Source organism: Conger conger, chromosome 3, assembly GCF_963514075.1.
Source record: "Conger conger chromosome 3, fConCon1.1, whole genome shotgun sequence".
NCBI lineage: Eukaryota > Metazoa > Chordata > Actinopteri > Anguilliformes > Congridae > Conger > Conger conger.
Genome location: NC_083762.1, coordinates 6,484,717 through 6,495,623, shown reverse-complemented (window position 1 = coordinate 6,495,623; position 10,907 = coordinate 6,484,717). Strand labels below are relative to the sequence as shown.

Below are 10,907 nucleotides of genomic sequence, written 5' to 3'. Positions count from 1 at the left end.
GCGTGAATGTAAGCTAACAATTTAGCAATCAATTCCGCTCAATCTCTCGCGCCCTGACAGAAATCGCTTAAGCAATCAAGTTCATAATTAAAATCCGGCATCAACAAAATCACACAGTAGCGCGCGGTACTAAAGTAGCACCCATATACACACTTTATTAGGTATTTATGACTCATTTGTTAGCCTATCCACTTATTGTTATGATGCATTGTGTGCTATTAGGAACATTTTCATCTAATCAGCCAATTGTGTGGCAGCAGTGCAATGCAAACAACCACGCAGATACGGGTCAGGAACTGCAGTAAATTTTCACATCAAACATCAGAATGGGGAAAAAATCGAAGTGACTTTGTCCGTGGAAGCACTGTTAGTGGCAGACAGGGTGGTGGAAACTGCTGATCTCCTGGGGTGAAAACAGTCTCTAGAGTTTTTTGCACAATGGTGCAAAAAAAAAGGAGAATGGCCAGACTGGTGAAAGCTGACAGGAAGGTGACAGTAAAGCAAATAACCACACATTACAACAGTGGTATGCAGAAGAGCATCTCTGAACACACAACGCATCATAACTCTTAAGTGGATAGGCTACAGCAGTAGAAGAAATGAGTCTAATAAATACCTAATAAAGTGCTCACTGAGTGTGTGTAACCATAGCAACATGCTGAAACAGTAGCCACCTCAACAGCCTGACGCAGTGAATGCCAGCAAAAAGACTTTTATTTTGAGGGTGAATCGGCCAAAAAATATTGACGACGCCTGCTTATATTTTTATCTTTGGTAAAAGGCCGTGGTATGAGCGGAATGATCCTCTCCGAGTTGCTCATTACACGGTTTTCAAGCGCTCCGTGAACTCAACCACCCGACCCCACACTGCCGCATCGTGCGTTAAAAGCGTGTAATGACCCCTTCGTTGTGGATTATTCCTCACTTAATATTTGACCGCAAAGAGAAACCAGAAAAAAAGGCGTTTGAACTCTTAAAATTGAAAGGCCTAGGAGACACTACAAAACTACAAAACTATGTCCCCAAAACAGTGTGGAATGAAAAAGATCAGAGAGAATACTGGTTGCCTTTGCCTTCGGCAAGCTCACTAATTATCTGAACAATGTCAGGGATATATTTGACTACAATTGGTGATAAGTCAGGGAAACCTATTATATAGTTGTATACTGTCCTGATTCATCAGTAGATCATATATTTAATAGATGGATATTATAATCCTCGACCCATTTTCTCCTCCTCTGTCTCTGTAGTTGCCCATTCTTCATTCCTAGCCTCACATCCCAGACCTGCCTCCCTGTCTTCACCTCATATACTACCCCGTGTACTGGCCGTATTTTGTACGGTGCGTTGCGGTTGCTCGTGTCAGAAAGGTTGGAACTCGGATGAAAGGGCGATGTAATTCACGTCCACAACACGTTCACGCATGCTCAGAATAACGGGTGTCACCAAGAAAAAATAAAATAAATTAAAAAACACAAACGTTCAGCTTTGATGCTTTATTCAGCAGGTTTACGCGTTTGTCGTCATCTCGGGCCTGCTCTGAAGGTAAACCCAGGATTCAGACTCGGAATGACAACATTTTGGGGGCGGCCTGTAGCCTAGTGGCTAAGGTACATGACTGGGACCCGCAAGGTCGGTGGTTCAATCCCCGGTGTAGCCACAATAAGATCTGCACAGCCTTTGGGCCCTTGAGCAAGGCCCTGCATTGCTCCAGGGGAGGAATGTCTCCTGCTGAGTCTAATCAACTGTAAGTTGCTAGTTGGATAAAAGCGTCAGCCAAATGATATAAAATGTAACATTTATACCTGTTCAATAGGACTCTTCCTAATTGGAAGTCGGAAACGGACAACTTCCGAGATGCCTGAACGCACTGGTGCTCCCTTACACATACTGCACGTGTCCCCAAGAGCTCACCTCGTACCCCATATCGAGGCCTCACCCCCTTTTTTAACATTATTACGTCATGACATGTCATTTAGCTGAAGCTTTTATCCAAAGTGACTTACAGTTGATTAGACTAAGCAGGAGACAATCCTCCCCTGGAGCAATGCAGGGTTAAGGGCCTTGCTCAAGAGCCCAACGGCTGTGCGGATCTTATTGTGGCTACACCGGGATTAGAACCACCGACCTTGTGTATCCCAGTCATGTACCTCAACCACTACGCCATAGGCCGCCCTCATTAATACTAATTAATACTAATTAATACTAATACTAAGTAAAGTAAGTCAAGTGAGTAAAGTCAGCCATATCCAGTGCCTTACACCATGGCCCTTGCTCAAGAGCCCAACGGCTGTGTGGATCTGACTGTGGCCACACCGGGGATGGAACCACCGACCTCGGGGGCCCCCGGCCCCCGGCCCCGCCCCGTCAGCGCTCACCTCAGGCTCCCGGACGACCCGCATGCCGCGCCCGCCGCCCCCGTAGGCCGCCTTGAAGATGACGGGGAAGCCGTAGGTGTCGGCGAACTCCCGGGCCTCCTTCAGAGAGGAGATGGGCCCGTCCGTCCCCGGGACCACCGGCACGCCTGCAACGCGGAGGGGCAGAAGCGGAGAAGCCACGTCATCCCCCTCGTTCGGCGTCAGAAACCATACCCGCGCGGAGGGCCTCTTTTTTCCCATTCGCATGCCCGGACGTTTTTCAAATGTGTCTGCCGCCACCTCCCCACCCCCTCAGCACAGATGGCATGCAGCGACAGAAGAGAGGAGCTGAAGCCTAACGCTCGGTTTTCATTTCATTTTCTGCTGTGATATATTGCCGTGGCTGTCGAGGGTGCAGATATGATGCGGTGTCAGATGTCCACCACCTAGAGCAATTTAAAAAGTGAGCTAAATAAACAATTTACTCTGGGAAAAAAAATGAACAAGATTACTCTGTAGTGCATGGCACTTGCTACAACTGAAGTACTGGACGCTATTTTGCAACTACCGAGAAAATTCAGTAAACATGTTATCTTCACAAATAAATCCTTCTTTGTTTCATTTCAGTGAGACTTATAGAGAAAAATAAATCTGCTCTATACAACGTTATGGCATTCGGCTCTTTTTGCCATGTGCACTGCAAAACATGTCTGTCCCAAGTTTTCTAGTCTTGTAACAAGACTTAAAATCATATTATTTCAAGTAGAATGAACCTTTTGCTTGACAAGTGAAACTTTCTGACCCCATAAGGGTTATAATTTTGTATCATTACAAAAAAAAATGATAACAATATGTTATAATGTTGACTCACCCTCCAACCTGCGTTTATAGTCCTTAAATTCGGGTTTCAAAATATAGTTGACTGGCCGGCATTCCGTAGCAAAATATTGTATAGCTGTACAATAATTAAAGCTCATTGGTTGAAACTTGGGTCTAATTGCCACAGCCAATGACGTTTCAACGTCAGCGCGTTCACAGAGAATGGAAAGGGATAAACAGTGTTGTGGTTTGAGCGTGTTTGTTGCTGCTATTCCTCTCTTGTCCGTTAGAAGTCCAAAATTACCTATTGTACCTTTAAGTGTAAATATAAAGCTAAGTTCTCATTAAGACGGTGTTTGCAGTGTGTCAGTACCCAGAGGACCAGTCTGTAGTGTGCAGTGAGTCAGTACTCAGAGGAGGAGTCTGTAGTGTGCAGTGTGTCAGTACTCAGAGGACCAGCCTGTAGTGTGCAGTGTGTCAGTACTCAGAGGAGGAGTCTGTAGTGTGCAGCGTGTCAGTACTCAGAGGACCAGTCTGTAGTGTGCAGTGTGTCAGTACTCGGAGGACGAGTCTGTAGTGTGCAGTGTGTCAGTACCCAGAGGACGAGTCTGTAGTGTACAGTGTGTCAGTACTCAGAGGACCAGTCTGTAGTGTGCAGTGTGTCAGTACTCGGAGGACCAGTCTGTAGTGTGCAGTGTGTCTGTAGTATGCAGTGTGTCAGTACCCAGAGGACGAGTCTGTAGTGTGCAGTGAGTCAGTACTCAGAGGAGGAGTCTGTAGTGTGCAGTGTGTCAGTACTCAGAGGACGAGTCTGTAGTGTGCAGTGTGTCAGTACTCAGAGGACCAGCCTGTAGTGTGCAGTGTGTCAGTACTCAGAGGACAAGTCTGTAGTGTGCAGTGTGTCAGTACTCAGAGGACCAGCCTGTAGTGTGCAGTGTGTCAGTACTCAGAGGACGAGTCTGTAGTGTGCAGTGTGTCAGTACTCAGAGGACCAGTCTGTAGTGTGCAGTGTGTCAGTACTCAGAGGACGAGTCTGTAGTGTGCAGTGTGTCAGTACTCAGAGGAGGAGTCTGTAGTGAGCAGTGTGTCAGTACTCAGAGGACGAGTCTGTAGTGTGCAGTGTGTCAGTACTCGGAGGACGAGTCTGTAGTGTGCAGTGTGTCAGTACTCAGAGGACGAGTCGGTAGTGTGCAGTGTGTCAGTACTTGGAGGACCAGTCTGTAGTGGGCAGTGTGTCAGTACTCAGAGGACGAGTCTGTAGTGTGCAGTGTGTCAGTACTTGGAGGACCAGTCTGTAGTGAGCAGTGTGTCAGTAGTCGGAGGACAAGTCTGTAGTGAGCAGTGTGTCAGTAGTGGGAGGACAAGCCTGTTTGGCGAGCAGTGTGTCAGTGTTTGGCGAGCAGTGTGTCAGTGTTTGGCGAGCAGTGTGTCAGTGTTTGGCGAGCAGTGTGTCAGTGTTTGGCGAGCAGTGTGTCAGTGTTTGGCGAGCAGTGTGTCAGTGTTTGGTGAGCAGTCTGTCAGTGTTTGGCGAGCAGTGTGTCAGTGTTTGGCGAGCAGTGTGTCAGTGTTTGGCGAGCAGTGTGTCAGTGTTTGGTGAGCAGTGTGTCAGTGTTTGGCGAGCAGTGTGTCAGTGTTTGGCGAGCAGTGTGTCAGTGTTTGGTGAGCAGTGTGTCAGTGTTTGGTGAGCAGTGTGTCAGTGTTTGGTGAGCAGTGTGTCAGTGTTTGGTGAGCAGTGTGTCAGTGTTTGGCGAGCAGTGTGTCAGTAGTGGGAGGACAAGCCTGTTTGGCGAGCAGTGTGTCAGTGTTTGGCGAGCAGTGTGTCAGTGTTTGGCGAGCAGTGTGTCAGTGTTTGGCGAGCAGTGTGTCAGTGTTTGGCGAGCAGGGTGTCAGTGTTTGGCGAGCAGGGTGTCAGTGTTTGGCGAGCAGTGTGTCAGTGTTTGGCGAGCAGTGTGTCAGTGTTTGGCGAGCAGTGTGTCAGTGTTTGGCGAGCTCTCGTTGCGCACCGGCCCGGATGGCGATGGCTCGGGCCTCCACTTTGTCCCCCATCTTGCGCACGACCTCGGGGGTGGGCCCGATGAAGCGGACCCCCGCGTCGGCGCACGCCTGCGCGAAGTCCGCGCGCTCCGACAGGAAGCCGTACCCGGGGTGAATGGCGTCCACGTTGTTGACCTAGAGCAAGGGGGCGGAGGAAGGCAGGGGTCAGACAGTGTATTTGACCTAGAGCAAGGGGGCGGAGGAAGGCAGGGGTCAGACAGTGTATTTGACCTAGAGCAAGGGGGCGGAGGAAGGCAGGGGTCAGACAGTGTATTTGACCTAGAGCAAGGGGGCGGAGGAAGGCAGGGGTCAGACAGTGTATTTGACCTAGAGCAAGGGGGCGGAGGAAGGCAGGGGTCAGACAGTGTATTTGACCTAGAGCAAGGGGGCGGAGGGAGGTAGGGGTCAGACAGTGTATTTGACCTAGAGCAAGGGGGCGGAGGAAGGCAGGGGTCAGACAGTGTATTTGACCTAGAGCAAGGGGGCGGAGGAAGGCAGGGGTCAGACAGTGTATCAGTGTACACACCAGCTGTGGGAGGACAAATACGCTGCTGGCCGGCTAGCCGCTATTCGATCAATACGGCCAATTTGTTGTGCAGATAAGGCCTCGTTATGCGGAGAGCCAGCGAACGAGACGGAGGGAGCAGTGCGCAAGCATCGGGGAGCACACTGACGTAAGATACTGGGATCGCAGCTGTGTCGGTCCTTCACGTTAAAGGACACAATCTTGATCGGGGAGAAGAGAAGACAAAGGCAAAGATTGACTCCTGGTAGGAAAAAAAAAAGAAAAAGAAAAAATGGTTTGTTTGCCAGACTCACGAGGGGATTGAACTTAATGCGTTTCTGCTACGACCAGGAAGACAGTTTCGCTGATTTTGAGTGTCACATACTTGAGGGCTTGAAACTGTTACATAAAAAGTTTGAAAATATGTTCAGTTCTAAATATAAAAATGACTGGTGGTAATGTACATTAGATATGACAAGTAGGGACTTGTTGCTATGATAAAAAGAGAAACGGTACGGTAGAAGTAGAGGTAGAAGTCAGAACGACAGAAAAAAAGCGAAAGAACAGACTGGATGCGTCTGATGAGATACATATGAGCATTCAGAGCCTGGCGACTCATATGGGAGGAGCTGTTATTAATAGCTGTTATCGCCATCATGGAGCAATGACACAGTGATTGTGTAAGTTCAATAACCAATGACAAATATCATTCCGACTGGTTTCTGAACTATGAGGAAAGCAGAATCTGAGATATTAAAGGTACAATAGGTAATTTCAGATGTCTAACGGGCAAGAGAGGAATTGCAGCAACTAACAAGGTCAAACCACAACACATGTTTATCCCTCCCCCTTCTCTGTGAACGCGCTGACGTTGAAACGCCATCGGCTGTGGCAATTAGAACCAATTTTCAATCAATGAGCTTGAATTATTGTACAGCTATAGACGTTTTGGTACAGAGTGCCAGCCCGTCAACTGCACATTTTGGAACCCGAATTTAAGGACTATAAACACAGGCAGAGGGTGAGTCAACACGTCAGTGAGCCTTTTTCAACGATAGGGAGGGATTTACAATGGTCCTGTAATACAAAAACCTTACATATTGTACCTTTAAATTTGGTTTAAAAAAAAGACAAATATGGACGACTAATACCAACAATGATATCCAATTTGGATTTCTAATTTAATCTAAAAGGATGTCCCTTTAGGACAGGAAAGGAAAGGGGTCTGGTGGCAGCCGGGGTAGTAGAGGGTGAGAGCAGATTGTGCAGTCACAAGCACGCACGCAGAACCAGCACAGGGAAGGTCTGAGTGTTACTTTAGAAAAGGCGCTCCAAGGTGTGCATGTGACTGGATGAGTATGTGGTTAAGGCACACGACTGGCAGCCTGTAGCGTAGTGGTTAAGGTACATGACTGGGACCCGCAAGGTCAGTGGTTCGATCCCCGGTGTAGCCACAATAAGATCCGCGCAGCCGTTGGGGAGGGCAGCACGGCTCAAAGCAAGGAGGTCCTGGGTTCGAATCCCGGTCGACCGGGGCCTCTCTGTGTGGAGTTTGCATGTTCTCCCCGTGTTTGCATGGGTTTCCTCCGGGTACTCCGGTTTCCTCCCACAGTCCAAAGTCATGCAGGTTAGGCTAGGCTGATTGGAGAGTCTAAATTGCCCATAGGTATAAGTGTGTGAGTGAATGGTGTGTGTGCCCTGTGATGGACTGGCGACCTGTCCAGGGTGTATTCCTGCCCTTCGGCCAATGTATGCTGGGATAGGCTCCAGCCCCCCTGCGACCCTGTTCAGGATAAGCGGGTTAAGATAATGGATGGATGGATGGATGGACAGCCGTTGGGCCCTTGAGCAAGGCCCTTAAACCTGCATTGCTCCAGGGGAGGATTGTCTCCTGCTTAGTCTAATCAACTGTACGTTGCTCTGGATAAGAGCGTCTGCCAAATGCCATTAATGTAATGTATAAGAAAATAAGTTGTGTGAATGTGATTGGTTGATTAGAGAAACGCGAGTGTATGTGATGGCGAAGGCGGCCTATTGGACAATTGGACCAATTCCCATTCTATGCATGTCGCTCAGTTCAACACTTCATACTGCCATACTGTAATTTAAACTGCCAATATTCCTTAGTGTGTTTAAGTATAAATCTAATTTCCTACATCAGAGCTATGTCCATAATATATCACCGTACCAGTTTCACCTAAAGGTATTTCATTTCAAAAGCGCTCAAAGACTCTTGTTAGAATAGCAAATCGTACCGCATGAACCAAGAAAATGAATAAAATGTAATTACAGTAATTGAAACGCTTTTCATTGGCCATCATTGGCTTGCACAAAGTAGAATATAATCTACTCCTGCAAAATTGTAGATAATACATGTTTCATATTTGACAGTACGGTTGTCATTTGATTTATGATAAATATGAATTATAGGATTTTCTGCAGTAGTAAAAACACAAGGGTGGCAGAATGATAGGTTACTTGGAACGTATTAGCTTATTATGAATTGATATAATTACACAGTTTCAGTGTGGCTCTTGATTACAGACTATCTCTGAACCTGTCATTCTAATGGCAATGCTCCCAGACAGATGAATATGTTATTGACAGTAAAAATTAAAAACAAAAATTGTAACCAGTAAGAGCCAATGGACACATTGTGGCCAAACAGCATTCAGAAAAATTAATTTCAGACACTATTTTGAGAGCTGACTTCACTAAAGGTATGCAGTATTAACCTGTTCAGCGCAAGTACAGGTACGCAGACGGCTACAGGAGTACAGTAAGTGTTAATACTGCACCAGTACCCTTATCAGCCAGTAAGTGTTAATACTGCACCAGTACCATGTAATCAGCCAGTAAGTGTTAATACTCCACCAGTACCCTTATCAGCCAGTAAGTGTTAATACTGCACCAGCACCATGTTATCAGCCAGTAAGTGTTAATACTGCACCAGCACCATGTTATCAGCCAGTAAGTGTTAATACTGCACCAGCACCATGTTATCAGCCAGTAAGTGTTAATACTGCACCAGCACCATGTTATCAGCCAGTAAGTGTTAATACTGCACCAGCACCATGTTATCAGCCAGTAAGTGTTAATACTGCACCAGCACCATGTTATCAGCCAGTAAGTGCTAATACTGCACCAGTACCCTTATCAGCCAGTAAGTGTTAATACTGCACCAGTAACCTTATCAGCCAGTAAGTGCTAATACTGCACCAGTAACCTTATCAGCCAGTATGTGTTAATACTGCACCAGTACCAATGTCAGCAGTGCGCTACAGTGTGAAGTCCGGTGTAGCAGTGGTTTTTACCTTAGCGACTCTGATGATATCAGGTATGTGCAGGTAGGCAGCCACGGGTGCCAAGCCCTTCCCGATGAGGTAGCCCTCATCCGCCTTCTGCCTGTGCATCTGTCCCGTGTCCTGCTCGGAGTACACCGCCACCGTGCGGATGCCCAGCTCCGTGCAGGCCCTAAACACCCGGATGGCGATCTCGCCTGCAGAGGAGAGACAACCGGCACGCCACCGTCACCCGAGGAATCGGACACGGAGCACCGGGGCCGTCAAACTCCAGTCCCGGAGGGCCGCGGTGTCCGCTGGATTTTGCCGCGCTTCGGCACGAGAGATGCCATTTCAAAGTCTTTCATTGGCTAAAGAGTCCACACACCTTGTTCTCACGGCCTTAATTGGCCGCTGATTGAAAGGAAACCACAAATACCAGTAGTCACTGCGGCCCTCCAGCACTGGAGTTTGACACCCCTGCAGTTTACTCAATCACAGCCCCGACCGTGTGACTTTCCCTCACCTATATGCCCCCTAGTGACTCACTGTCACTGTGCCGAAAGCTTGCAGTGGTATGGGTACACTCCATAATGTTTGTGACAAATACATATTTTTTGTTGACTTGGCTCTGTACACAATTGTAGACGTGTACTCAATTCACACATGGTTAAAGGTACAATAGGCAATTTCGGACTTCTAACAGTCGAGAGAGGAATTGCAGCAACAAACACACTCAAACCGCAAAACCACTGTTTATGCCACCCCTTCTCTGTGAACGTGATGACATTGAAACGGCATTGGCTGTGGCAATTAGAACCAATTTTCAATCAGTGAGCTTGAATTATTGTACAGCTATACGGTGATGGTTTGGTAGTGCCAGCCCATCAACTGCATATTTTGAAACCCGAATTTAAGGACTATAAACACAGGCATAGGGTGAGTCAACACGTCAGTGAGCCTTTTTCAATGATAGGAAGGGATTTACAATGGTCTTGTAATAATGTTTTAACACAAAAATATTACCTATTGTACCTTTAAAGTGCAGATTATCATGTTTTATTAAAGAGTATTTTTATAGATTTAGGCTTTAGTGTGTGAAATTACTGCATTTATACACAGCCCCCACCCATTCCCATTTCAGGGCCCTATAATTATGGAGCCGACTGTTGAAGGCAGCCAAATTTAACCTGACTTGACTGCTAGCACTCTTGTGTGAGGTTGAAGCCAAGGACACCACAGCTAATGCATTTTATTCCTCCCACAAAATAAAGCTGTACATTTTTTTATTTCTAGCCTTGGACATGGTCAATAATACTGTGGTTATGTAATTATTAGCAAGTCCATGGCTTATAGTGGTGCTCGTTTGCATATACTGTATAGGTTGATAGCTTGGTAATGTTGTCACACGGACACAAAATGTGAGAAGAAACATTCACAATTATTTCTGCAATTGGCATCATTATATCGGTTTGTGCTATGTGTGTCATGAACAATCGCACATATTTATTAGTAGGCTTCTGGTAGTTACTGAAGCAATCGAACTGAACCTGGACGAGACTTGGGTTGGATATTACGGACATTCGCCAAGAGACCCCATGCTAGCCAGCTGTTTTGGAGAATTGCTGTACAGTCAACTTTAAGTTAGGCACAGTTTACTCATTTTGATTTCTTGACCTGACCTGTAATGGAATGCCAGCAGATTCCATGTAGATGAGAAACACTCTAGTTAGCTAGCTTTGTTTTTTATTAGGTATCCTAAATGCACCCGGGATCATGCCCCGCTTAATCAGCGTGTATCTACCAGCATTGCAACTGGAGTACATTTTGCCATGTGGCTGGATCAGCGTTTTAGCAGTTTGAATTGCCACGATCCGAGCTACGGTGTTGTTGAATATCGATAAAGCAGTA

General features: G+C 46.8%; 1 protein-coding gene across 1 annotated transcript in view; it reads right to left on the bottom strand.

Annotated features, from left to right (window-relative positions):
• The window catches only part of LOC133124235 (pyruvate carboxylase, mitochondrial-like), a 205,226-nt gene that overhangs the window by 168,374 nt on the left and 25,945 nt on the right, over positions 1 to 10,907 (bottom strand). Inside the window, 3 exon segments of the mRNA XM_061235242.1 lie at positions 2,379 to 2,524; positions 5,180 to 5,345; positions 9,030 to 9,214. Coding sequence (XP_061091226.1) covers positions 2,379 to 2,524; positions 5,180 to 5,345; positions 9,030 to 9,214 — 497 coding nt within the window.